Source organism: Gadus morhua, chromosome 5, assembly GCF_902167405.1.
Source record: "Gadus morhua chromosome 5, gadMor3.0, whole genome shotgun sequence".
Taxonomy (NCBI): Eukaryota; Metazoa; Chordata; class Actinopteri; order Gadiformes; family Gadidae; genus Gadus; species Gadus morhua.
Window position 1 is genome coordinate 22,155,026 of NC_044052.1, and position 27,624 is coordinate 22,182,649.

At 50.1% G+C, this 27,624-nt stretch overlaps 3 protein-coding genes across 9 annotated transcripts in view; 2 read left to right on the forward strand and 1 right to left on the reverse strand.

Annotated features, from left to right (window-relative positions):
• lgals3b (lectin, galactoside binding soluble 3b) overlaps window positions 1-5,584 on the forward strand; it is a 6,300-nt gene extending 716 nt beyond the window's left edge. The window contains exons 1-7 of one of the 3 annotated variants that reach the window (XM_030357350.1): window positions 516-877; window positions 1,385-1,401; window positions 1,665-1,770; window positions 2,527-2,930; window positions 3,514-3,602; window positions 3,802-3,967; window positions 5,187-5,584. In XM_030357350.1, the coding sequence (XP_030213210.1) occupies window positions 1,396-1,401; window positions 1,665-1,770; window positions 2,527-2,930; window positions 3,514-3,602; window positions 3,802-3,967; window positions 5,187-5,345 (930 nt within the window). In that variant the 5' untranslated portion in view covers window positions 516-877; window positions 1,385-1,395 and the 3' untranslated portion in view covers window positions 5,346-5,584. Of the gene's footprint in view, window positions 1-515; window positions 878-1,384; window positions 1,402-1,664; window positions 1,771-2,526; window positions 2,931-3,513; window positions 3,603-3,801; window positions 3,968-5,186 lie in introns of those variants that run through there. The other 2 variants (XM_030357349.1, XM_030357348.1) reach the window with 2 other exon arrangements.
• Window positions 5,585-6,746: 1,162 nt separating this feature from the next.
• Window positions 6,747-12,231, forward strand: fbxo34 (F-box protein 34). Of its 2 annotated transcripts, none has more exons than XM_030357312.1 (3): window positions 6,747-6,952; window positions 9,087-9,228; window positions 9,894-12,231. In XM_030357312.1, exon 3 carries the CDS (start codon window positions 9,895-9,897, stop codon window positions 11,656-11,658), a length of 1,764 nt encoding a protein of 587 aa, XP_030213172.1. In that variant the 5' UTR covers window positions 6,747-6,952; window positions 9,087-9,228; window position 9,894; the 3' UTR covers window positions 11,659-12,231. The 2 variants fall into 2 exon arrangements, with proteins under 2 accessions (XP_030213172.1, XP_030213173.1); XM_030357313.1 differs by having other exon boundaries at window positions 9,148-9,228.
• A 7,887-nt stretch (window positions 12,232-20,118) lies between these two features.
• On the reverse strand, window positions 20,119-27,555 carry atg14 (autophagy related 14). Of its 4 annotated transcripts, none has more exons than XM_030357317.1 (11): window positions 27,073-27,555; window positions 26,560-26,622; window positions 25,735-25,777; window positions 25,535-25,616; window positions 24,707-24,944; window positions 24,100-24,329; window positions 23,863-23,980; window positions 23,333-23,423; window positions 23,096-23,181; window positions 22,070-22,244; window positions 20,119-20,881 (listed from the first exon to the last, which is right to left on the reverse strand). In XM_030357317.1, exons 1-11 carry the CDS (start codon window positions 27,342-27,344, stop codon window positions 20,759-20,761), a joined length of 1,521 nt encoding a protein of 506 aa, XP_030213177.1. In that variant the 5' UTR covers window positions 27,345-27,555; the 3' UTR covers window positions 20,119-20,758. The 4 variants fall into 4 exon arrangements, with proteins under 4 accessions (XP_030213177.1, XP_030213176.1, XP_030213175.1 ...); XM_030357316.1 differs by having other exon boundaries at window positions 24,100-24,332; XM_030357315.1 differs by having other exon boundaries at window positions 24,707-25,001.
• Window positions 27,556-27,624: the final 69 nt, after the last annotated feature.

Here is a 27,624-nt window from a genome sequence, read left to right on the forward strand (position 1 = left end):
GTTGTATAGAGTGTGGAGTCGCTTGGACCAGGTAATTGTATTTGAATGTCTCTTTGCATGTGCGTGCAATGAATTGTGTGTGTGTGTGTGTGTGTGTGTGTGTGTGTGTGTGTGTGTGTGTGTGTGCATGTGCGTGTGTGCGTGCGTGCGTGCATTCGTGTACGTGTGTGTTTGTGGGGTTGGGGGGGGGGGGGGGGATTAGTGGGGTGGGACCAGAACGATTCATGGAGAATATGAGTCATTCAGAGTCAAAACATACGACGCTTATTCTGCAGTGTTGTTGACTTGCTCTACCTACTGAGCTACACAGGGAACAGAACCCCCAACCCGGCAGGGTTAGTCATACTCTGTGCACCCTGCCTTGCTCGTTTCCATGGCAACATTAATACCCCATAATACGTTGCAAATTTGTTTCTGTCTATAATTGTTGGCACAAGACATTCCATTGGTTCACACCTGAGTTTCTGTGTTTTTTGGTGCGTGTGTGTGTGTGTGTGTGTGTGTGTGTGTGTGTGTGTGTCTGTGTGTCTGTGTGTCTGTGTGTAAGTGTGCGTGTGTGTGTGTGTGTTTGGGTGTTTTCTCTGAGAGGAGTTGGAATCAGGGCGTTTCTAGGAGTGGCTGTCTGCTTTATTACGTACAAGTCACCAGACCCACACCGCCCGAAACCCCCTCGCTCGCTCTCTCTCTGCCTCTCTCTCACTGCCTCCCTGCCTCTCTCTCTCTCTGCCTCTCTCTCTCTTTCTCCGTGGCTCCCCCTCTCTCTCACTGCCTCTCCGTGCCTCAGACATTCAGTCTCTGTCTCCCGCTCTCTCTCTCTCTGTCTCCCTCTCTCTCTCCCCGAGTCTCCAGAGAAGGTACATTGTCAAACTTCTGACTCGTAAGAACAAGTTGTGTTTTGTAGTGTGTTGTGTTGCAGTGTTTCGTGTTGTAGTGTGTTGTGTTGTAGTGTTTTGTTTTAGTGTGTTGCGTTCCAGTCTGTTATGCTGTGGTTTTTTCCAGTGTGTTGTTTTTTGGTACATTCCAGGGTGTTGTGTTGTGTTGTATTGTGGTGTGTGTTGTTGTTGTAGTGTGTTGTGTTGTAGTGTTTTATTGTCGTTTTCTGTGTTGCAGTGTGTTATTTTGTGGTGTTGTAGTGTTTCCTGTTGTGGTCGGTTACGTTGTGTTGTAGTGTGTTGGGTTGTAGTGTGTTGTGTTGTATTGTAGTGTGTTCTGTGGTGTCGTATGTTGCAGTCTGTTGTGTTGCCATTTCTGGTGTTGTGTATAGTTGATAACGTGTGTGTTGTGTGTGATGGTTGTGTGTTTGTGTGTTGAATCCTATTCACGTTGAAACTTGTCTGTGTGTCACACATAAGTTCCCATTCCATGTTCCTCTTTTCTGTTTCAGGACCAAACAGTATGGATGTAAGTACAGATGACACACACACACACACACACACACACACACACACACACACACACACACACACACACACACACACACACACACACACTATTGTATGTACTGGTAGGGTGTGTGGGAAAGGGTTTGTATGTATTGTATGTAAGTATGTTCCCAGTATAAACCAGTTTGACTGGTTAAAAGATAAAAAAAGACACACCCTCACACAGCACACACAAAACACACACACACACCCCCTCATCCTAACGGCCTTCCCTCCGTTCAGCTGAGCGATGCTCTCGGAGAAGGGGGGGTGTGGCCGGGCGGCGGCTCCAACCCGCCAGCAGGGGGCGCTGTTTGGCCGGGCGGTGCCACTAACCCCACCTGGCCAGGTAAGTCAGCCCGATCACCCGACCTGACCAGGTAAACATTACCGCTTACTAACCGTACCTGACCAGGTAAACGTTACCGCCATCTAACCCTACCTGGCCAGATAAACATTACCACTAGTTAACCCTGCCTGACCAGGTAATCATTACCACTCACTAACCCTACCTCGCCAGATAAACGTTAACCCTACCTGACCAGGTTATCATTACCACTAACTAACCCTACCTGACCAGGTAATCATTACTACTAGCAAACCCTACCTGACCAGGGTAATCATTACCACTAACTAACCCTACCTGACCAGGTAATCATTACCACTAGCAAACCCTACCTGACCAGGTAACCATAACCACTAACTCACCCTACCTGACCAGGTAACCATTACCACTAACTAACCCTACCTGACCAGGTAACCATTACCACTAACTAACCCTACCTGACCAGGTAACCATTACCACTAACTCACCCTACCTGACCAGGTAACCATTACCACTAACTAACCCTACCTGACCAGGTAACCATTACCACTAACTAACCCTACCTGACCAGGTAACCATTACCACTAACTAACCCTACCTGACCAGGTAACCATTACCACTAACTAACCCTACCTGACCAGGTAACCATTACCACTAACTAACCCTACCTGACCAGGTAACCATTACCACTAACTAACCCTACCTGACCAGGTTGACATTAAGCACTGGGCCTGGGACAGGTGAGCGTTCCCTCGGTGACGCGCTCTAACCCTCCCCCAGGAGGTGCCCCGGCCCAGCCCGCCTGGCCCGGACAGGGGGGACCCCAGAACCCGGCCCAGCCCACCTGGCCCGGACAGGGGGGACCCCAGAACCCGGCCCAGCCCACCTGGCCCGGACAGGGGGGACCCCAGAACCCGGCCCAGCCCACCTGGCCCGGACAGGGGGGACCCCCGGCCCAGCCCACCTGGCCCGGACAGGGGGGACCCCAGAACCCGGCCCAGCCCACCTGGCCCGGACAGGGGGGACCCCAGAACCCGGCCCAGCCCACCTGGCCCGGTGGAGCGGGGGCCCCGGCCCAGCCCACCTGGCCCGGACCAGGAGGTCCAGGGGGGGCCCAAACCCCGGCCCAGCCCACCTGGCCCGGACAGGGGGGACCCACGCCCCCTGCCCAGAGTGTCTCAATGGTAAAGACAGACCGGTGGAGACAGACAGACAGAAAGACTACACACAGACAGACAGACTACACACAGACAGACAGACAGACTACACACAGACAGACAGACAGACTACACACAGACAGACAGACTACACACAGACAGACAGACAGACTACACAGACAGACAGACTACACACAGACAGACAGACAGACAGACAGACAGACAGACAGACAGACAGACAGACTACACGGACAGACAGACAGACAGACAGACAGACAGACTACACAGACAGACAGACAGACTACACACAGACAGACTACACAGACAGACAGACAGACAGACAGACTACACACAGACAGATCAAAGACAGACCGGTGGATACAGACGGACAGACAGACAGACAGACAGACAGACTACACACAGACAGAAAGACAGATCAAAGACAGACAGACTACACACAGACAGACAGACAGACGACAGACAGACAGACAGACGGACTACACACAGACAGATCGACAGACAGACAGACAGACATATCGATTTCAAACAGACATACAGGCAGACATATTTATCACAGACAGGCAGAGTTAACCTGATGTTGTGTTCACAGAATGTACCCTTCGATCAAAAGCTTCCAAATGGAGTTTTTGACAAACTTCTGATCACCGTCAAGGGCACCGTCAAACCCCACGCAAACACGTGAGTGAACCCTGGATCCACAAATCTGCCACCATTAATAACCAGAATCAACCAATAATAATCATATACCTTGTGTGTTTGTGTGTGTGTGTGTGTGTGTGTGTGTGTGTGTGTGTGTGTGTTTGTTGGTGCATGTGTTTGTGCATGTGTTTGTGCTTGTGTGTGTGTTTCGGCTTGTATGTGTGTTTGTGTGTAACAGGTTCACAATCAACATCAAAAGCAGCCATGACCTTGCGTTCCACTTCAACGTGCGTTTCAACGAGGGAGGCCATAAGGTGATCGTGAGGAACAGCGAGATCAGCAAGAAGTGGGGCAAGGAGGAGCGGGGTGGGGCCTTCCCCTTCGTCCAGGGACAGCCCTTTGAGGTGAGCCAACACACAGGTCATTAAGGACCAGGTAGGGGTTAGACAGTACAGAGACAGGTCATTAAGGAGTAGGTAGGGGTTAGACGGTACAGAGACAGGTCATTAAGGAGTAGGTAGGGGTTAGACAGTAAAGAGAGGTCATTAAGGAGCAGGTAGGGGTTTGACAGTAAAGAGAGGTCATTAAGGAGCAGGTAGGGGTTAGACAGTACAGAGACAGGTCATTAAGGAGCAGGTAGGGGTTAGACAGTACAGAGACAGGTCATTAAGGAGCAGGTAGGGGTTAGACAGTACAGAGACAGGTCATTAAGGACCAGGTAGGGGTTAGACAGTACAGAGACAGGTCATTAAGGAGCAGGTAGGGGTTAGATAGTACAGAGACAGGTCATTAAGGACCAGGTAGGGGTTAGACAGTACAGAGACAGGTCATTAAGGAGCAGGTAGGGGTTAGACGGTACAGACAGGTCATTAAGGACCAGGTAGGGGTTAGACAGTACAGAGACAGGTCATTAAGGAGCAGGTAGGGGTTAGACAGTACAAAGGTCAATAATGACCAGGTAGGGGTTAGACGGTACAGACGGGTCATTAAGGACCTGGTAGGGGTTAGACGGTACAGACAGGTCATTAAGGACCTGGTAGGGGTTAGACAGTACCAACAGGTCATTAATGACCTGGTAGGGGTTAGACAGTACCAACAGGTCATCAATGACCTGGTAGGGGTTAGACAGTACAGAGAGGTCATTAAGGAGCAGGTAGGGGTTAGACAGTACAGAGAAAGGTCATTAAGGACCAGGTAGGGGTGAGACAGTACAGAGACAGGTCATTAAGGAGCAGGTAGGGGTTAGACAGTACAGAGAGGTCATTAAGGAGCAGGTAGGGGTTAGACAGTACAGAGACAGGTCATTAAGGACCAGGTAGGGGTTAGACAGTACAGAGAAAGGTCAATAATGACCTGGTAGGGGTTAGACAGTACCAACAGGTCATTAATGACCAATTGGGGTTGGTAGGGCTGGGTATCGTTGGGAAAATGTTATTTTACTAGATCTGGATACAAAACGTATAGAATGGAGTTATCGATTGTACGGGGAAGTTTCGATGCTACTCTGTACTGGGTTGTTTCGGTCGACACCTTTTTAAAGGGGTGGAGTACCGACGCCCGGCCCTCGGGGTCAGGCAGCGACCAGGACCTGAGCGGTACTAACCCCCCCGGTTCTCCTGGCAGATGAAGGTCCTCTGCACCAGCGCAGCGTACAGGGTCGCCGTCAACGGATCCCACCTCCTGGAGTACCAGCACCGCGTCAAGGACCTGCGCTCCATCAACCTGCTGTCCATCTACAAAGACGTCACCCTCACCTCCGTGCTTGTCGACCGCCTGCCCTGAAGACCCTAACCCCCCCCCCCCCCCCCCCCCCCCACCTCTTCGGGGTCGGTGGATACAAAGGACCAAAAGATACCTTATTGCTGTTGCTCATGTTAGGTTGTTTATGAATTATCTTCTACTGGTTGCTGGTTGAAAACTGAAAATGTGTTTTATATATATAGATTGATGGGGTGTAGTGAGAGCATGGAGATTGAAATATTAAATGTAGTCCGACAATAAAGCGATTATTAAACCCAATAGATATCTCCAGACTCAACCATGCATCCCATTACTGATACAGATTTCTGAAATATTTTGCATTCACTTGAAGTCATTTAGCAGATGCTTTTATTCAGTGCCACTTACAAAATAGGAACAATCGAAGCTGTTAAATTATCCAATGTCTCTTCTGTTCATTGCGCAAAGGTAGGCAAGACCCATGATCAAACAAATATAAGGCCATGTCGAATGACAATAGCTTGGGCTGAATTTCAGAACTGGTTTTGAACACCAATGCAGTTGTATAAAACCGGTTCTTCCATCAATCATATCTCCGGACCTAAGCTATCGAGTTACACCTATAATACAGTTATGATGTAATTTTAAAAACAATAGGTATCAACAGACACACTCTGAATACCTAACTACTTCATAACTAAATTAAAACTCACTTGCATATAAAAGTAAATAGTAAAAGTATCTTAAGAGCAAGATAATCACGCCTTGGATTTAAAAATAAGAAAAAATCCCTTCAAGATATCTGAAGGATGTTTGTTTCTTACTTCGTAGATAATTTCTTATGGATTTTTTGTTTATTAACTGGGATTCTTCGAACTAAGCATCTTATATTTCTTTACGATATAAATAATATTGTGACATTGAGAGTTAATGTATTTGTATTGGTTAATATTGATTTTATAGTTTATATACTATTAACAATATTTTGTACCTCATTGTAATGTATTGCGACTCACTGAATCAAATATATTACGATATAATCATTATTTATCAATAATAGTATAGAAACATACATAAGTATAGGCAACTACGTGTATGCTAAGTTACTAGCAACTACACCATTTCTTCCGTTTTTTTAACTTATTTACTGTAGATTTTACCTTTTTGTTTACCTATTTACTCTATCTTCTACACTTCCTGTTTGGCTAGCACCTCTCCAACAAACAAGTATGGAATGAAATAAGTTGAGTTCTTCAGAAATATTGGAAGCAGTTGCTAAGAACATGACAGGTTGTGATATTGAGGAATGGCGGAGAACAACATTCTTCAGATGTTCTTCTAGGAAACTCAGAACTCGCGGCCGCGGGTGTTTGGGCGCGGCCACAGCGCGCGTCATGCTCCGTGCACGGGCGTGCCGGTCAGGTCGCGCGCGCGTTCAGTGCGCCGCGAAACCTGCGGCGTGACGTCAAGACGTTGCGCTGAGCGTCGCGACGTCACGTCTCGGGCAAACAAGCTCAGTCAGGGAAGTTCGCCCGCATTAAAGGGCTGGGGGGCGAACATGAGACCGACCCTATAGATTCAGGAGGAGTGTTCATGCATCTCGACAACGGCGTCAACCGATCGATCTCTCATCGAGCCGCGGGGACGCGCTCCTCTGATCGAGTCTCCAGGTCAGTGTCGCCCCTTGGCCCCTTTTACTGTTTACTGGTTTACTGGTCTAACGTCACACAACACCGACCATGTTAACATGGCTTATTCATGATGTGAGCGTGTCTTACAGCTGTTCTAAGGTGTTCTACAGAGCTGTCCTAAGGAGTTCTACAGGGCTGTTCTAACGTGTTCTACAGTGCTGTCCTAAGGTGTCATAGAGTTGTCCTAATGTGTTCTAAGGGCTGTCCTAAGGTGTTTCTACAGAGCTGTTCTAAGGTGTTCTACAGAGCTGTCCTAAGCTGTCCTACAGCTGTTCTAAGGTGTTCTAAAGCTGTCCTCACGGAACCACCACTCGGTTACCTGTATGTGTTGTTAGCTATGTAGCAGTTGTTAGCTTCTTGATGGGACATAGTTAGCAGGTTAGCTTCGCTGCTAGTGACAGGCAGGTCATTAACTGTTCCAGGACCTGTCTCTCTCCGACGATGACGGACAGGTCCTTTCTGTTCCAGGACATGTCTCTCTCTCATGATGACAGACAGGTCGTCAACTGTTCCAGGACATGTCTCTCTCTCATGATGACAGACAGGTCGTCAACTGTTCCAGGACATGTGTCTCTCTGATGACCGACAGGTCCTTTCTGTTCCAGGACATGTCTCTCTCTCATGATGACAAACAGGTCCTTTCTGTTCCAGGACATGTCTCTCTCTCATGATGACAGACAGGTCCTTTCTGTTCGAGGACATGTCTCTCTCTCATGATGACAGACAGGTCCTCAGCTGTTCCAGGACATGTCTCTCTCTCATGATGACAGACGGGTTCTTTCTGTTCCAGGACATGTCTCTCTCTCATGATGACAGACGGGTCCTTTCTGTTCCAGGACATGTGTCTCTCTCATGATGACAGACAGGTCCTTTCTGTTCCAGGACATGTCTCTCTCTCATGATGACAGACAGGTCCTTTCTGTTCCAGGACATGTCTCTCTCTCATGATGACAGACAGGTCGTCAATGGTTCCAGGACATGTCTCACTCCCATGATGACAGACAGGTCCTTTTTGTTCCAGGACATGTCTCTCTCTCATGATGACAGACAGGTCCTTTCTGTTCCAGGACATGTGTCTCTCTCATGATGACAGACAGGTCCTTTCTGTTCCAGGACATGTCTCTCTCTCATGATGACAGACAGGTCCTTTCTGTTCCAGGACATATCTCTCTCCCATGATGACAGACAGGTCCTTTCTGTTCCAGGACATGTCTCTCTCTCATGATGACAGACAGGTCCTCAGCTGTACCAGGACATGTCTCTCTCTCATGATGACAGACAGGTCCTTTCTGTTCGAGGACATGTCTCTCTCTCATGATGACAGACATGTACTCAACGATTGATTTGCTGATTCAGAGGGCTTCTGGTGCTAATCCCAGCTCCCATTCCCCTTAGTGACAGCCATGTCGGTGTGTCAGCGCATGAATGATGAGCTGGGTTTGGCTGCGGGCGGAGATCAGTCATCCCGGTGGTGGGTGGTGGGTGATGGGTGATTAGTGACGGCTCGCTGTGTCCTCAGAGCTTCTTCCCTCCGACCCTACTGGACCAGAACCTTTCTTGCAACGTTCCATCAACCTGACTTTTGTTATGCATGCATGCAGAGCAGGTTTGTCCCCCAGGGGCCCTGAGATGAGCCCCCCCAGCCGTAGCGTAGATGTGTGTGGCTAGGCTAGCAGGGTCTACCTTACCTTGACCTGCTCCTGCTAGCTCTTCTCTGTTGTGGCACCGCAGTGGTGAAACGAGCTCCCTGCTGATTTTCCCAGCAGAGTTGCTCACCAGCTTCTGCAGAAGCCAGTCCCTCCCTCCCAAACCCTCCTACTTATAGTATGTTGTACGTCGTCCTGGCACTTAATCATACTCAATCATACTATAGTACTCAGTTGTGCATCCTATCCTATCTATCTTGGTTGTGTACGGGGAATGGGTTAACCTAGAGATTGTTAGTGCTTGGCATTGTTTCACTTTCTGACGACAAATGTTTGATTGTAAGTTGCGTTTGGATAAAAGCGTCTGCCAAATGCCCTGAACGTAAATGTAAACGGCCACGCCCTGCGCAATCATCACATGTCCTCACACATGCTCACTATGAAGATGCACTCCTACCCTTTTCTAGTGAAAACCGCTGTGTGACCCACTCGATGTTTGACCTCCTCCTCCTGGTCCTCCTCCTCCAGTCAGAGTGTGGCGAGACTGTGATGTGACAAGCTACGGCCCCCGACGACCTCAGCACCAACCAATCGTCAGCCTGTCTGGAGGTAGGCTCCTCCCAGCACTTGGTTCTTAGTCGTACAGCTGTATAGTAGGCCCTCTGGTGAGGCCGTCTGCTGTAGCATACGTACCCTGTCTCACCCTACCCTGTCTCACCCCACTGTAGCCGCTCTTACACCACCGTACCCTGTCTCACTCTACCATACCCTGTCTCACTTTACCGTATATAGCCTGTCTTACCCTACCATACCCTGTCTCACTCTACCGTATATAGCCTGTCTTACCCTACCATACCCTGTCTCACTCTACCCTGCCTTACCCTACCGTACTCTGTCTCACCCCATTGATGTACCCTGTCTTACCCCACCATAACCTGTCTTACCCTACAGTACCTATTTACCCCACCGTACCCTGTCTCACCCCACCCTGTCTCACCCCACCCTGTCTCACCCCACCCTGTCTCACCCTACCCTGTCTCACCCTACCCTGTCTCACCCCGCCCTGTCTCACCCCGCCCTGTCTCACCCCACCCTGTCTCACCCCACCCTGTCTCACCCTACCCTGTCTCACCCTACCCTGTCTCACCCCACCCTGTCTCACCCTACCCCATAACCCTACCATACCCTGTCTCACCCCACTCTGTCTAACCCCACCCTGTCTCACCCCACCCTGTCTCACCCCACCCTAAGCTGATGAGCCCCTCTGTCGGCAGGATGCACCTGCAGGCCTACCCCCTCCCCCAGCGCTCCCCCAGGAGGGCCCAGCAGGGGGAGGCCCTCCGCGCCGCCGCTGCCGCCGCCGCCGCCGCCGCCGGTAACCGCGGCAACCTGGGAGGGGGGACCCGCCACCCCCTGAGCGTCCTGTCCGGCAACACGTCGCATCGCCACGGCAACGGGCCGACCCACCGCGGCAACGACAAGCCCTCGTCCCGCGGCCCCGCCCCCCCTCCGCCGGGTTGCCACGACGACCAGGAGGAGCCGTGGAGCGTGGTGCGGCCCGGCTACGTCCGGGAGAAGATCGCCATGTTCGCCTCCTCGCCGCCGCCGCCGTCGCCGCCGCCGCCGCCGCTAGGCGCCGAGGACCCGGAGGAGGCCTTCGGCTCCACGGGCGGGGGGGGGCTGAAGGTGAAGGGGGGCTGGGAGCGGGAGAGCCGCTCTGCCAAGCGGCCGCGGCGGTCCGGGGGGCGGGGCCTCGCGGCGGCGGGGGGAGGGGGAGGGGCGGAGCCTGAGGAGGCGGTGTCGGTGGGCGAGATGGTGGCCTCCCTGGAGCAGCGGATGACCTCCGTCCCGCTGCTCGCCCTCCAGCGGAGCTCCTCCAGCCTCACCCCGACCCGCACGCCGCCCGGCCCCGCCCTCCCCCGGCCCCCCGCTGGGGGGCCGGGGGAGGAGGGGCCGGGGGAGGGCGGGGGGGAGGCGGTGCGCGTATGGGACCTGGTGGCCCGGCTGGAGTCCGAGTGTGTGAAGGGCCCCTCGGGACCCGGCCGGCGGCTCCTAAGGGGGGTGGGACGCGTGCTGTTGACCCACTCCTCCTCCTCCTGCTCCTCCTCCTCCTCCTCTTCCTCCTGCTCCTCCTCCTCCTCCTCCTCCTCCTCCTCTTCCTCCTCCTCCTCCTCGCCCCAGCCTCCCTCGGCCCCGCCCACGCCGGCCCCGGGTTCCGGTTCAGAGGCCCGGCTGGAGGTCCAAAGACCCCGGGCCCGCCCCCCCACGGACCCCCAGACCCTGCGCTGTGGGCAGGAGGAGGAGGAGGAGCCAGGGAAGCTGTTCTTCACCCCGCCGCTGGTCCAGATCTCCTCCTCCTCCTCCTCCTCCTCCTCCTCCTCCGCCCGGCCCCGAGGAGAACCAGCCGACGGAGGGAGCAGGTCGTCACGGGAACCTCCTCCCACATCCCCGCCGCTCCTCCTCCTCCCCTGCCCCGACTCCTGTGGAGCCCCAGAGCTGGACGTGAGGAGGCCACCGCCCCGAGGAGGAGGAGGAGGAGGAGGAGCAGCAGAGCAGGAGCCCGGAGCCTCCCAGGACTTCCTGGAGGCGCGCTTCCAGCTGCAGCTGCTCCTGGAGCCGCAGGCCGCGCTGCTGCTCCTCCCGCAGCACCTCCTCCTGCACATCCTGTCGCTGCTGCCCACGCACAGCCTGGCCGCGCTCAAGTGCTGCTGCCGCCACTTCGCCTCGCTGATGGACGCCTACGGCGTGCGCGCCGCCGACTCCCGCTGGGTGGGCGACCCGCGCTACCGCGACGACCCCTGCAAGCAGTGCAAGCGGCGGTATCGCCGCGGCGACGTGTCGCTGTGCCGCTGGCACCACAAGCCCTACTGCCAGGCGCTGCCCTACGGCCCGGGCCACTGGATGTGTTGCCACAGCAACCGCAAGGACGCGCCCGGCTGCAACGTGGGTCTCCACGACAACCGATGGGTGCCGGACTTCCACAGCTTCACCTCGGCCCTCTACATGAGGAGGAGGGGGGAGTCCGCCGACGAGGCCTGAGACGTGTGTGTGTGTGTGTGTGTGTGTGTGTGTGTGTGTGTGTGTGTGTGTGTGTGTGTGTGTGTGTGTGTGTGTGTGTGTGTGTGTGTGTGTGTGTGTGTGTGTGTGTGTGTGTTGCCATTAGCATGTGGGGATTGATCCTCTGCTGCCCACCACCCACCAAACACACGACCAGCAGGAAGTAGTCCTCTCTGCCATGGGTCTGCTTCCTGTGTGGGGGCCGCGTGCCGCACCATCTCTACGTCCCCCCCCCCCCCCCGCCCCCGCCCCCGCACGGCTCAGCGCAACACTCACTTGAACCAATGACGTGAGGAAAGAAGATCTCTGTACATATTTATGATGTTGGGAGGTTTGAATGTATTACCCACAATGCCCCAGGTCCCCGGTCACGGCAAAGAAACGCTTTACAAAACAATGCTGGAGTTGAGAATTTAAAAAAAATCTATTTTTTTGCCATGAGAAACTATAATGTGGAACTCTTATCTTTGTATTGTTTAAGGTCCATGGGTTTGGCGGCTGTTCCTGAATGATATTTTGCTTAATAAAGTGCATCCGTTTGGTTTTATGATCGAAGAATGCGACTCCTTTTATTGAGCTGGCCTCACTCGCTAATGCTGAACATCTGTGACCTCCGATGCTAGTAGGAGCGTTGTCATGGACACGGGTTGGTAATAGTGTAGTCATGGATACAGGTTGGTATAGGGTTGCCATGGATGCCCCCTACTGGTGTATGTCAGTAGTTGGGTTGTCTCAGACGATCAAAGGTTTGAAATGATGTAGAATAGATACAGAATGGAATCTGTTGATGTAATGGTATCAAAGACCATAAACATCTAGAATTGAACAACACCTCATGGTTAACACTTTGCCTGAGGAATGTCGTTCATACATATTTCGTTATAATTGTATTGCCTCATTGGGTGTGAATATAATGTTGAATATTACTCCTGGCAATGTCCCAATGCTCGGCTCTGTAGCGCATTGGATAGGGCACTCTAAAAGACCAGGGGTCTTATTTATAACCATTGCGTAGGCCTACGCACAAAACGGGGCTGAAATTGGTGTACGTGACTTTCCACGCCAAGGTTGTGATCTGTAAAAAACCAACTTGACTGGAGAATGTGTGCAGCCCTAAGCAAACTGACCCATGCGTACGCATGGTTTGGAGAAAGAGGAGAGTTGGCGACACAGATGGTGTGGTGGTGAACTGAAGTCAGATAGAAGAATTGTAGAGTGAGAAGAACGATTATGTTTTATCATCACCCTTCATAAATTTAATTTCCACCCGTATCATGCGTTAAATCTATGTAATCAGAATAATTTAAGTCAACTGCGTTATTTCTCAGTTATAACTCCAGAAACATCTCCTTAGAATAGAAATATATATATTTTTCTATATTTAATCCCGTCACTCCATACTGTCCACTGACGGCGCGACTGCATGGAATAAAGCATCTGTCCAACATGTGTCAATAACATAATATTTTTATGTGACACTGTAAACACATAATCAAATGTCCATTAAATCCCAAGTGTGGAAAACCAAGCCACACTCCTCATCACAATCGTTGTCCGTTACTCTTGATGCTTTTCATGACAAATCAGGCATTAAAAAGGGGTTAAGAACATTTTACGTGGGTGATTACAAACTGATTATCCAAGGTGTTCTCGGTCAGTCTTATTACCGTAACCCTATAAATGCAGAGGTGAGCGCCGTGGTAATGCTGCACCGTATGGCACTTCTGGCGGACCATGCAAATGGCAGGATTCGGAGGGAGTGGGTCTTTAGGGACCATAACGATTTATTGGTAGGCTACATGAAAATATGTACCTTTATGTCAGACGAGTCCACTTCCTTTTTAATTCTGGGACTGTGCACACATGAAAAAAACATATGGGGTAACACTGTCGTTTTTATCAAATGAAACATGAGGGGTGACACTGTTGTTTTTTATTGGTCGTCATGAAAAAAAACGTAAGGGGTATCACTGTCGTTTTTTATCGGTCGTCATGAAAAAAAACATAAGGGGTAACGCTGTTGTTTTTTATCGGTCGTGATGAAAAAACATAAGGGGGTAACACTGTCGTTTTTTATCGGTCGTCATGAAAAAAACATAAGGGGTAACACTGTAGTTTTTATCAAATGAAACATGAGGGGTGACACTGTCATTTTTCTTTGGTCATCATGAAAAAAAACATAAGGGGTAACACTGTTGTTTTTGATTGGTCGTCATGAAAAAAAAAACAAGGGGTAACGCTGTTGTTTTTTATCGGTCGTCATGAAAAAAAACACAAGGGGTAACACTGTTTTTTTTTTATTGGTTGTCATGAAGAAAAACATAAGTTGTCTTTGTCAAATAAAATATAAGGGGTAACACTGTCGTTTTTTATCAGTCGTCATGAAAAAACCATAAGGGGTTACATAGACCATAGACATATTTAAATTATAAATCTCAGTGGGAAGTCGAGAGAGCTGTGAGCTAACCCCCTGGGGACCGGGGTTCAAGTCTGGTTGATGTCGTCTGTTGGAAGTCTCTTATTTCTATTTCATGCAAATTATAAAGTCAAGTATAACCATTGTGTTGACATTATTCGATGTCTTGATGGTGCATTGATAAGTTCGGAGGTTAATACTCCCAACAGCTCAGGTTCGGATCACTGCAAATACGTCGACAGGGGTACCGCTGTCGTTTATTATTGGTCAACATGGAAAAAACATGAGGGGTAACACTGTTGTTTTTTATCGGTCGTCATGAAATAAACATAAGGGGTAACACTGTCGATATTCATAAAATAAAACATAGGGGGTAACACTGTTGTTTTTCTTTGGTCGTCATGAAAAAAACATAAGGGGTAACACTGTTGTTTTTCATTGGTCGTCATGAAAAAAACAAAAGGGGTAACACTGTTGTTTTTTATTGGTCGTCATGAAAAAAAAACATAAGGGGTAACACTGTTGTTTTTTATTGGTCTTCATGAAAAACCACATAAGGGGTAACACTGTTGTCTTTGTCAAATAAAATATAAGTCGTTTTTTATTGGTCGTCATGAAAAAAAACATAAGGGGTAACACTGTTGTTTTTAATTGGTCGTCATGAAAAAAAACATAAGGGGTAACACTGTTGATATTCATCAAATAAAACATTGGGGGTAACACTGTTGTTTTTCTTTGGTCGTCATGAAAAAATACATAAGGGGTAACTCTATTGTTTGTTATTGGTCGTCATGAAAAAATACATAAGGGGTAACACTGTTGTTTTTTATCGGTCATCATGAAAAAAACATAAGGGGTAACACTGTCGTTTTTTATCGGTCGTCATGGAAAAAAACTAAAGGGGTAACACTGTTGTTTTTTATTGGTCGTCATGAAAAAAAAAAAAGGGGTCACACTGTTTTCTTTGCCAAATAAAATATAAGGGGTAACACTGTCGTTTTTATCAAATGAAACATAAGGGGTAGCACTGTCGTTTTTTATCGGTCATCATGAAAAAAACATAAGGGGTAACACTGTAGTTTTTATCAAATGAAGCATGAGGGGTGACACTGTTGTTTTTTATTGGTCGTCATGAAAAAAAACGTAAGGGGTATCACTGTCGTTTTTTATCGGTCGTCATGAAAAAAACATAAGGGGTAACACTGTTGTTTTTTATCGGTCGTCATGAAAAAAACATAAGGGGTAACACTGTAGTTTTTATCAAATGAAACATGAGGGGTGACACTGTCATTTTTCTTTGGTCGTCATGAAAAAAAACATAAGGGAAATAATAGAAAAACACACATACATTTTAATGTCATGTATATCCTCTTTATTGATGATTGATTATCGTGAATTGTCATCGCCTCAGTGGTGCAGTGGAGTGCACTCTGCCTAACCCACTGGAGACCGCGGCTCAATTTCTGTTGAAAACACAATATCATTAATTTGAAACGTAATGCTATCATGTCTATTGCACATATATAACCACAGACATATTAAATTTATAAATCTCAGTGGGAAGTGGAGAGAGCTGTGAGCTAACCGCCTGGGGGCCGGGGTTCAAGTCTGGTTGGTGTCCTCTGTTGGAAGACTCATATCTCTATTTCATGCAAATTATAAAGTCAAGTATAACCATTGTGATGACTTTATACGGTGTCTTGATGGTGCATTGATAAGTTCAGAGGTTAATACTCCGAACAGCTCAGGTTCGGATCCCTGCAAATACGTCAACAGGGGTACCGCTGTCGTTTTTTATTGGTCAACATGGAAAAAACATGAGGGGTAACACTGTTGTTTTTTATCGGCCGTCATGAAATAATGATAAGGGGTAACACTGTCGATATTCATAAAATAAAACGTAAGGGGTAACACTGTTGTCTTTGTCAAATAAAATATAAGTCGTTTTTTATTGGTCGTCATGAAAAAAAACATAAGGGGTAACACTGTTGTTTTTAATTGGTCGTCATGAAAAAAAACATAAGGGGTAACACTGTTGTTTTTTATTGGTCGTCATGAAAAAATACATAAGGGGTAACACTGTTGTTTTTTATCGGTCATCATGAAAAAAACATAAGGGGTAACGCTGTCGTTTTTTATCGGTCGTCATGAAAAAAAACATAAGGGGTAACACTGTTGTTTTTTATTGGTCGTCATGGAAAAAAAAAAAGGGGTCACACTGTTGTCTTTGCCAAATAAAATATAAGGGGTAACACTGTCGTTTTTATCAAATGAAACATAAGGGGTAGCACTGTCGTTTTTTATCGGTCATCCTGAAAAAAACATAAGGGGTAACACTGTAGTTTTTATCAAATGAAGCATGAGGGGTGACACTGTTGTTTTTTATTGGTCGTCATGAAAAAAAACGTAAGGGGTAACACTGTTGTTTTTTATCGGTCGTCATGAAAAAAAACATAAGGGGTAACGCTGTTGTTTTTTATCGGTCGTCATGAAAAAACACATAAGGGAAATAATAGAAAAACACACATACATTTTAATGTCATGCATATCCTCTTAATTGATGATTGATTATTGTGAATAGTCATCGCCGCAGTGGTGCAGTGGAGTGCACTCTGCCTCCACTGGAGGCCGCGGCTCAATTTCTTTTGAAAACACAATATCTTTAATTTGAAACGTAATGCTATCATGTCTATTGCACTCATCATATATAACCACAGACATATTTAAATTATAAATCTCAGTGGGAAGTGGAGAGAGCTGTGAGCTAACCGCCTGGGGACCGGGGTTCAAGTCTGGTTGATGTCCTCTGTTGGAAGACTCATATCTCTATTTCATGCAAATTATAAAGTCAAGTATAACCATTGTGATGACTTTATTCGGTGTCTTGATGGTGCATTGATAAGTTTGTTGGTTAATACTCCAAACAGCTCAGGTTCGGATCCCTGCAAATACGTCGACAGGGGTACCGCTGTCGTTTGTTATTGGTCAGCATGGAAAAAACATGAGGGGTAACACTGTTGTTTTTTATCGGCCGTCATGAAATAAACATAAGGGGTAACACTGTCGATATTCATAAGATAAAACATAGGGGGTAACACAGTTTTTTTCTTTGGTCGTCATGAAAAAAACAAAAGGGGTAACACTTGTTTTTTATTGGTCGTCATGAAAAAAAAACATAAGGGGTAACACTGTTGTCTTTGTCAAATAAAATATAAATTGTTTTTTATTGGTCGTCATGAAAAAAAACATGAGGGGTAACACTGTTGTTTTTTATTGGTCGTCATCAAAAAATACATAAGGAGTAACAATGTTGTTTTTTATTGGTCGTCATGAAAAAAAACATAAGGGGTAACACTGTTGTTTTTTATTGGTCGTCAAGAAAAAAAACATAAGGGGTAACACTGTCGATATTCATCAAATAAAACATAGGGGGTAACACTGTTGTTTTTCTTTGGTCGTCATGAAAAAATACATAAGGGGTAACACTGTTGTCTTTGTCAAATAAAATATAAGTCGTTTTTTATTGGTCGTCATGAAAAGAAACATAAGGGGTAACACTGTTGTTTTTGATTGGTCGTCATGAAGAAAAACATAAGGGGTAACACTGTTGTCTTTGTCAAATAAAATATAAGGGGTAACACTGTCGTTCTTTTTTCGGTGTCTTGATGGTGCATTGATAAGTTTGGAGGTTAATACTCTAAACAGCTCCGGATCGGATCCCTGCAAAAACGTCGACCGGGGTACCACTTTCATATTTTATTGGTCGTCATGAAAAAAACATATTTGAAAATAAATAAATAATTGTCCTTGTCAAATAAAATATAAGGGGTAACACTGTTGTTTTTCATCAGTCATCATGGGAAAAAAAACATCAGGGGTAACACTGTTGTTTTTATCAAATGAAACGTAAAGGGTAACACTGTCGTTTTTTATCTGTCGTCATGAAAAATCCATAAGGGGTAACACTGTCAAAATGTATCGAATAAAACCTAGGGGGTAACACTGTAGTTTTTATCAAATGAAACATGAGGGGTGACACTGTTGTTTTTTATTGGTCGTCATGAAAAAAAACATAAGGGGTAACACTGTTGTTTTTTATCGGTTGTCATGAAAAAACCACAAGGGGTAACACTGTCGTTTTCTATCGGTCGTCATGATGACAAACATAAGGGGTAACGCTGTTGTTTTTTATTGGTCGTCATGAAAAAAACATAAGGGGTAACACTGTCGTTTTTTATCGGTCGTCATGAAAAAAAAATAAGGGGTCACACTGTCGTCTTTGTCAAATAAAATATAAGGGGTAACACTGTCATATTTTATTGGTCGTCATTAAAAAAAACATATTTGAAAATAAATAAATAATTGTCCTTGTCAAATAAAATATAAGGGGTAACTCTGTTGTTTTTATCAAATGAAACGTAAAGGGTAACACTGTCGTTTTTTATCTGTCGTCATGAAAAATCGATAAGGGGTAACACTGTCAAAATGTATCGAATAAAACATAGGGGGTAACACTGTCGTTTTTATCAAATGACACATGAGGGTTGACACTGTTGTTTTTTATTGGTCGTCATGAAAAAAAACACAAGGGGTAACACTGTTGTTTTTTATTGGTCGTCATGAAAAAAACATAAGGGGTAACACTGTTGTTTTTATCAAATGAAACGTAAAGGGTAACGCTGTATAGAATAGAATAGAAGCACACCCACGCACCCACACACCCACGCACAGTTTTATAAATGAGACCCCAGATCACTAGAGATCACGGTTCAAGTCCCCTCATGACAAGCTGAGGGTATGCTGCGTTTAATTTAAAGGTGACATATTATACCACCAGGTGTGAGTGATTAGCCGTTACCAGCCGTTTTGAAAATTGGCCTCTTCTGACATCACAAGTGGGCGTGTCTGCCTAGATGTTTGCTAGACTGATAGATCAGTCTATCAGCCTACCCAGTGGACTTTAGCAAATGTTGCTCATCTACCCAGCACACATCTAGGTTGCCACGGAAGATGTCAGAAGATTTTCAAAACGGCTTGTAATGACTAATAACTCACACCTGGTGGCAGGGGGGAACAGCTTAGCTCAGGAGGCAGAGCAGTTGTCAAGGGTTGCTAGTTCGATCCCCCTCCTAGCTGAGTGTTGATGTGTCCCTGAGCAAGACCCTTAACCCTACCTGCTTCTGACGAGCTGGCTGTCGCCTTGCACGGTGGACTCTGCCGTCGGTGCGTCAATGTGTGTATTAACCGATGTGAGTCACTATGGATAAACGCATCTGCTAAATGCCCAAATTGTAATTGGTGTTATAATATGTCACCTTTAAAGAATTGTTCTATTCCCATTATGTTCTCAGTTTAGACCAGGGATTGGCAACTTTCATGATCAAGAGGGCCACATGACTGCGCACTTCAAATAAACGTAAGCTGAGAGAAGCTACAAAATCGAATGAATTTGGTATATAGGATTTCCTGTATTCTTGTTTCATTTTGGGGATGGCCACTACCTAAAAAAATCATCCAGATTCATAACCTATGCACGGTATGTTAATTGAACCAACATACACTAATTTCATGTTTTCCATGCTCAAACAGCCACATGAACAATTAGTATTTTTATCAGTGCAAAGGGCTCACATACATCATCGTTCAATGATGTCACAAAACTGACTAACAGCGGCCCAACATTAAGTGGAACAACTCAATGAACTCAAACCCGACCAGCATGATATTCATTGCAGTTGTCGTGGTCAACTCAAATGGAAGTCTTTCATGACTGATATCGTTTCTAAGCAAACTAGACTCATGGGTTTGCCTTTGAATTCCATGAACAGTTACTCAGCTTCCTCTTTCTTGACCGAGTTTTCTGTAACTCGAAAAAAATAAAATAATAAAAAATATATTTTTTAATTATGTGTGGGCCTGTCTGAGTGAGGATGCGGCCGCCAGTCTCCCATCCCTGGTTTGGACTAAATATTTCCCTAAATCTCTGCTCCTTCAGACTCCGGGTCAGTGTATCACATCAAGCTAGGTTTTGTGGTCATTTGTGGCATCTTTTTATTTATTTTTAATACACAAATGATTGTATTTTCATAACGTCACAGATGATACCGTACTTAAGTCCACCCCAGCAGCCAGTCTTCAGAGTGTGGAAGGAGGTGACCGATTTCAGCTGAATGGGTTTTAAATCAGGGTTTTGATGAGAACAGGAGGGCATTTCTGCGGCTGGTTCCTCCAGAGCTCAGAGGAGAAACACCACCACCACCCACTCACGCTCAGCGGGCATACAGAGACCTCTAGGCAGACGAAGGGACGCGTGTCCACCTGTAGGTCCTCCTGGAACCCGTCCAGGGTTGGACCAGGACGTGATGTCATCATGCTGACGGACCAATCAGAAGAAGACGAAGACACATTCTTCAAGTGCAGTTGACGATCATCTGCAGCCCGGTACTGGTTCAGCTCTGGACCACGAGGTTCTCCTTAGGGGGGCTGGCCCTGAACCAGGTGGTGCAGAGTCTGGACCAGGAGGTGGTGGAGGGTCTAGACCAGGAGGTGGTGGAGGGTCTGGACCAGGAGGAGGTGGAGGGTCTGGACCAGGAGGAGGTGGAGGGTCTAGACAGGAGGTGGTGGAGGGTCTGGACCAGGAGGAGGTGGTGGAGGTGGCGGAGGTGGTCAGCGCTGGCCCGTGTAGGCTCTGAACCAGGAGGTGACGGAGGCGGCGGCGGAGGAGATCATCCCCCCGGGCGCAGCGGGCTGGGAGAGCTGGAGGGCAGCGCTCTGGGACATCTCCATGGGCTGGAACCACAACCATCCCCCGGTTACAGCAGCATTCACACAACACGGAGGAACCACAACCATCCCCCGGTTACAGCATCAGCATCACACAACACGGAGGAACCACAACCATCCCCCGGTTACAGCATCAGCATCACACAACACGGAGGAACCACAACCATCCCCCGGTTACAGCAGCATTCACACAACACGGAGGAACCACAACCATCCCCAGGGTACAGCATCAGCATCACACAACACGGAGGAACCACAACCATCCCCCGGTTACAGCATCAGCATCACACAACACGGAGGAACCACAACCATCCCCCGGTTACAGCAGCATTCACACAACATGGAGGACATGCAACCATCCTCTCAACACTGGGCATACATATTATGATTAAAGGAATAATCAGCCCTTGATGCCGCAATTTTTGGGAGGCGCAGTGAACGCAAGGAGGGTCTGCGAGGACGTAAGGGGTCCGTAACCCCCTTGCGTTGTGTGAACGTGGGACCATAATCAGCCCGTTAGGTCTAAGTGTGAGGTACCTGGGTTCAACCAGGGAGGAACCAGGTGTGGGTCTGGGGGGGGGGGGGGGTCTACCAGGTGAGGGTCTGGGGGGTCTACCAGGTGTGGGTCTGGGGGGGGGGGGGGGGGGGGGGGGGTCTACCAGGTTTGGGTCTGGGCGGGGGGGTCTACCAGGTTTGGGTCTGGGGGGGGGGGTCTACCAGGTGGGGGTCTGGGGGGGGGTCTACCAGGTTTGGGTCTGGGGGGGGGGGGGGGGGGGGGTCTACCAGGTGTGGGTCGGGGGAGGGTCTACCAGGTTTGGGTCTGGGGGGGGGGGTCTACCAGGTGTGGGTCTGAGTCGGGGGGGGGGGGGGTCTACCAGGTGTGGGTCTGAGTCGGGGGGGTGTCTACCAGGTGTGGGTCGGGGGGGGGGGGGGGGGGGTCTACCAGGTTTGGGTCTGTGGGGGGGGGGTCTACCAGGTGTGGGTCTGAGTCGGGGGGGTGTCTACCAGGTGTGGGTCGAGGGGGGGGGGGGGGGTGTCTACCAGGTTTGGGTCTGAGTCGGGGGGGTGTCTACCAGGTGTGGGTCGGGGGGGGGGGGGGGGGTGTCTACCAGGTTTGGGTCTGGGGGGGGGGGGGGGGGGGGTCAACCAGGTTTGGGTCTGGGTCGGGGGGGGGTCTACCAGGTGGGGGTCTACCTGTGAGGGGATGTCGCAGAAGCGGGGGCTGGGCACCGTCTCCCAGTCCACCCCCAGGTCCGTCTCGTCGTCGGTGACCCCCTCCTCGGCGCTCTCCTCCGCCGGCCCGTCCGCCTCCGGCTCCACGAACTCCATGGACTCCTCCAGGTCCACGGCCACCTCGAACGGCCCCGTCCTGCCACACACACACAGGTTAACCCACCGCTAACCAACCCGTCCTGCTCACACCCAGGGTTAACCTACAGCTAACCAACCCGTCCTGCCACACAGGTAACCTACCGCTAACCAACCCGTCCTGCTCACACACAGGTTATCCTACTGCTAACCAACCCGTCCTGCCACACACAGGTTAACCTACCGCTAACCAACCCGTCCTGCTCACACACAGGTTAACCTACAGCTAACCAACCCGTCCTGCCACACACAGGTTAACCTACCGCTAACCAACCCGTCCTGCTCACACACAGGTTAACCCACCGCTAACCAACCCGTCCTGCTCACACACAGGTTAACCTACAGCTAACCAACCCGTCCGGCCCACACACAGGTTAACCTACCGCTAACCAACCCGTCCTGCTCACACACAGGTTAACCTACAGCTAACCAACCCGTCCTGCCACACACAGGGTTAACCTACCGCTAACCAACCTGTCCTGCTCACACACAGGTTAACCTACCGCTAACCAACCCGTCCTGCTCACACCCAGGGTTAACCTACCGCTAACCAACCCGTCCAGCCCACACACAGGTTAACCTACAGCTAACCAACCCGACCTGCCCACACCCAGGGTTAACCTACAGCTAACCAACCTGTCCTGCTCACACACAGGGTTAACCTACAGCTAACCAACCCGTCCTGCTCACACAGGTTAACCTACAGCTAACCAACCCGTCCTGCTCACACAGGTTAACCTACAGCTAACCAACCCGTCCTGCTCACACAGGTTAACCTACAGCTAACCAACCCGTCCTGCTCACACACACAGGTGGTGTTGGTTAGCTGGTTACTCTACAGGTGACTCTCACCTGCCCAGTTTCTTGTTGTCGGGGGAGACCAGGAACATGACGTTCCTCAGGGTGTGGTGAGGGTGGAGCTTCTCACTGTCGACGTGCTACACACACACACACACACACAGTTTTATTCCCAAACAAGGACTTTGGGCAGATAGACGTGTGTGTGTGTGTGTGTGTGTGTGTGTGTGTGTGTGTGTGTGTGTGTGTGTGTGTGTGTGTGTGTGTGTGTGTGTGTGTGTGTGTGTGGACCTGGGAGAAGGACAGGAACAGGATGTTGGTGTTGAGTTTGGCGAGGGCCCGGGTGAAGCGGTACCGGCTCAGGTTCTCCACGCAGAACTCACTGCAGACACAAGGGGGGGGTCAGGGGGGCGGAGCCATGTGATGGGGGGGAGGGTCATGTGATAGGGGGGTCATGTGACAGGGACGGTCATGTGACAGTGGTCACGTGACGGGGGTCCAGTGAAGGTGGGGTCATGTGAAGGTGGGGTCATGTGACAGGGGGGTCATGTGACAGGGGGGGGTCATGTGATAGGGGGGTCATGTGACAGTGGTCACGTGACGGGGGTCCTGTGAAGGGGGGGTCATGTGATAATGGGGTCATGTGACAGTGGTCAGGTGACTGGGGTCCTGTGACGGGGGGGTCATGTGACGGGGGTCCTGTGAAGGCGGGGTCATGTGAAGGGGGGGGTCATGTGACGGGGGTCCTGTGAAGGGGGGGTCATGTGACGGGGGTCCTGTGAAGGGGGGGTCATGTGACAGTGGGGGGGGTCATGCGTTACCTGTTGCAGAGCTTCTTGGGCAGGTTGATGTCCAGGATGTGAGACAGGATGTTAGCTAGCTGGGTGGCGTAGCACAGCGCTGCGCTAATGGTGTGGGTGGGGCTTATGTGCTCCAGCTCTGCAACACACACACACACACACACACACACACACGTTGAAATCAGAACACAGCCCCCCCCCCCCCACCCCCCTCAGTTCAGCGACCCTCAGACCCTCTGGCCCCGCCCCTCCGCTCACCCGGCCCCTGACTGGCGCCCTTCTCCTCGGCCCAGCTGTAGTAGGCGGAGCAGTCTCCGTTGCTAGGCAGCGTGACGTGGGGCCCGGTGATGCTGATGCTGGTGTCCCCGTTGTGGTCGTCCCACACCCAGCGTCCCGACAGGTAGGTGGTGCGCCTCGCCTCCGCCAGCTCGCTCACCGTGCTGGACGGCAGCGCCGGCTCGCTCTCCAGGGCCACGTCCGCCGGGTCCCTGCTGGGGGGGGGGGGGGGGGGGAGGGGCGCTTAGGGCCAGGTGCATCGTGGGACTTGGAGTCCAGGCGTGGTTTGAAGGAGACGAGTAACGGAAACCGTGACCTCAGCGGGCTAGACGATAGCGGGGACGATGACGGAGACAAAACGTCTCCTATAGTGTGTGTGTGTGTGTGTGTGTGTGTGTGTGTGTGTGTGTGTGTGTGTGTGTGTGTGTGTGTGTGTGTGTGTGTGTGTGTGTGTGTGTGTGTGTGTGTGTGTGTGTGTGTATAAGAGCATGCGACGATGTGGGCGTGTATTTATATAAGTGTACACACACGATGTGTGTGTGTGTGTGCGTGTAGGTGTGTGTGTGTGTGTGCGTGTGCGTGCGTGGACCTGCTGGGCAGCTTGTCCTCCCGCGTGGGGAACACGTGGGCGGTGAGGTCCAGGACCTGCTCGCGGCGGACCTGGGCCAGGCTCTCCAGGCGCTGCCCCAGCTCGCGGCCGCGGCGCTCCAGGAGCTCCGCCAGCCGCCGCGTGTGGCGCTCCATCTTGTCCCGCTTCTCCTGGTGCCGGCTCGCCCGCCGCTGCAGCCGGCCGCTCTCCTCCTGGGAGCGCAGGAGCAGCTCCTTACCTGAGGAGGAGGAGGAAGAGGAAGAGGAAGAGGAGGAGGAGGGGAGGTCGAGGGGAGCTGGAGGAGGAGGAGGAGGTGGGGAGGGGAGGTGAGGAGGAGGAGGTTGAGGAGGAGGAAGAGGAGGAGGAGGTGAGGTGGTGAAGGAGGAGGAGGAAGTGAAAAGGAGGAGGAGGAGGAGGAAGAGGAGGAGGAGGGGAGGAGAAGGTGGAGGTAAAGGTGGTGGAGATGAGGTGGAGGAGGAGTTAAGGGAGGTTGAGGAGGAGGAGATGAAGAGGTGGAGAAGGTCGAGGTAAAGGAGGAGGGGAGGAGGCGACAGGGGTCCTACGTCAGGCAAATCTTTGGTTATCAGGGCAACATTCTGGTGGTCCACCAGAATGTTCTCAATCACTGACTATAGTACAATACAGTATAATCACAACTTTATGTTACTACTACTACTGGAATACTATAGTGGTACTTCCATGGTTACAATAGGGATTAGCGTCTCACCGAGTCCCCAGCCCGTGTCACCTCTGGATGACTTCAGCTACGTTTCTTTTATCGTATGAAACATTGGCTCATCAACAACACTTCATATACGGGGAACGTACCGCTGCAGACCTCCTCGTTGCCCCAGGCAACCGCCTCCTTCAGCTGCTCGATCTTCATCTTACACGCCATGATCTTCCATTTCTGTGGGAGGACCACAGGTGACATTAAGTCGTCACGGCGACAAGCTGTCGACGGCAGGGGGGGGGTTGGGAGGGAGTGAGAGAACCTGAGCATGCAGAGAACCCCTCGAGCCACTCACCATCTGGTCGGCCTGCAGGGTGGGCTCCATCGCTGCGATCACACTGTGAGGGGAGAGACAGAACAGGACGGGGAGAGACAGGTCAACACGGGAGAGACAGGTCAAGACGGAGAGAGACAGGTCAGGATGGGGAGAGACAGGTCAGGACGGGGAGAGACGGGTCAGGATGGGGAGAGACGGGTCAAGGCGGGGAGAGACAGGTCAGCACGAGAGAGACAGGTCAGGGCGGGGAGAGACAGGTCAGCACGAGAGAGACAGGTCAGGGCGGGGAGAGACAGGTCAGGATGGGGAGAGACGGGGAGAGACAGGTCAGGACGGGGAGAGACAGGTCAAGACGGGGAGAGACAGGTCAGGGTTGGGAGAGACAGGTCAAGACGGGGAGAGACAGGTCAGTCCGCACCAAGGTACACTACACCGGTTGTGCTTATACCTGTATTCTATGTCGTTGACCTGTTTACCTCCACCTGGCGAGTGTCGAGGTGTCCCTGAGCGAGACGCCTCCCCCTAACTGCTCCTGACCAGCTGGCTGTCACCTTGCATGGTGGACACCGCCGTCGTGTGTGAATGTGTGCATGAATGTGTGACTGTTTGGCAATATTGTTAAGTGCTTTGAGGGAACACTGGTTAGAAAAGCGCTGCATAAATGCAGTCCATTTACCATTTAACCTGTATCCTAAATTTAGTCTGGCTTTATTCTGGATGTTATTAATAACCTATAGTTTACCTATACATGATATATAACCTGTTGTGCCTGCATATTAATGATACCAATGTATACCAATAAAGTAGATGTCATTTACCTTCCTTTATCAAGGTGCATCTTACCTCTTCTGCAGCTGGTCCTTCTCTTCTTTAAGCGCTGTCAGTCGCTCCAGCTTCTCTATGTATCTACACAGCAGGGCGAAGGGGAAGTTCAACTAAACACCCGCCAGCTCGGCCACATCAAACAAACGCTCCGAGTTTAGCAGTCCAGCAGTAGCTGGGATCCTGTACCATCAGATCAACAACAGCCTGGCCGCTAGATTCTAAGATCCAGACGACACTCAGGACCTCAAATAGATTCTGACATCGGCAGGATTGACAGAATAAAGGGCAAGGCTTATTGCTGTTTCAAGTTAATGTTACTATAAAAGGTTGACTGGAAACCTAAATAACGACTCTCGGAAAACTGGGTCGACAAAAACAACGGGGGCTAACTAGCCTGCGGCTAACGGTTATGTAAATATAGAAGATATCTGCTAATGCTAACCAGCCAGGCTCGCTGTCGTCTCTTCGAACTTCAGATCCGACACAAGCAACGTGTCATGGACCCCCCCACTTCCCCCTCCTCACACTCACCGTTCAGGGTTCCTCCCGTCGATGTACACGAAGTCCCCGGACTGAACGCAGCGGCTACAGGTGAGCTTCCTCCGAGCGGAGCCACAGAGAGGACAGCGCTCCACGGCCACGGAGAGACCTTCCGCGTCGTCCACCGACTCCACCGTTACGCTCCCCGGGGAGCCGTGCAGGTGGTACGGCCGAAGAGGCGGCCGTCCCGCGGGTTGCGGCCCGGGGACGGCAGCGTTACCTGGGCCGAGCGAGCGGACCCCACATCCCGCTGGGGAGTCCATGGAGCACCGCTCGATGCTAAGCTAACCACAGCTCGGAGTTTAGAAGGCTTACAGTGCCTCGTTTAGAGGGGCTTTAGGTCCTCATCTCGATCGTAAATATTAATATTCAGAGAACAAACGCGCTCGTTATACGACAACACCAGGGAAGTGGTTTGTTTTGAACTACGAAACTGCGACTCTTGGCTTTCTGTTTCTCCTGACCACGTGACAGTGTTTGTTTATGTGGTGACGAAAGATGGGGGGGCGGAGTCACGGCCAGACAGGGGGCGGAGTCAACCAC

Coding starts and splice junctions, on each gene's coding strand:
- atg14 (XM_030357314.1), bottom strand. CDS start 27,344: ATGGACTCCCCAGCGGGATGTGGGGTCCGCTCGCTCGGCCCAGGTAAC. Junction 25,617..25,734: donor CCCTGCAGGCCGACCAGATG/GTGAGTGGCTCG, acceptor GTCCTCCCACAG/AAATGGAAGATCATGGCGTG. Junction 20,882..22,069: donor TCTGCGACATCCCCTCACAG/GTAGACCCCCAC, acceptor TTGTGGTTCCAG/CCCATGGAGATGTCCCAGAG.
- fbxo34 (XM_030357312.1), top strand. CDS start 9,895: ATGCACCTGCAGGCCTACCCCCTCCCCCAGCGCTCCCCCAGGAGGGCC.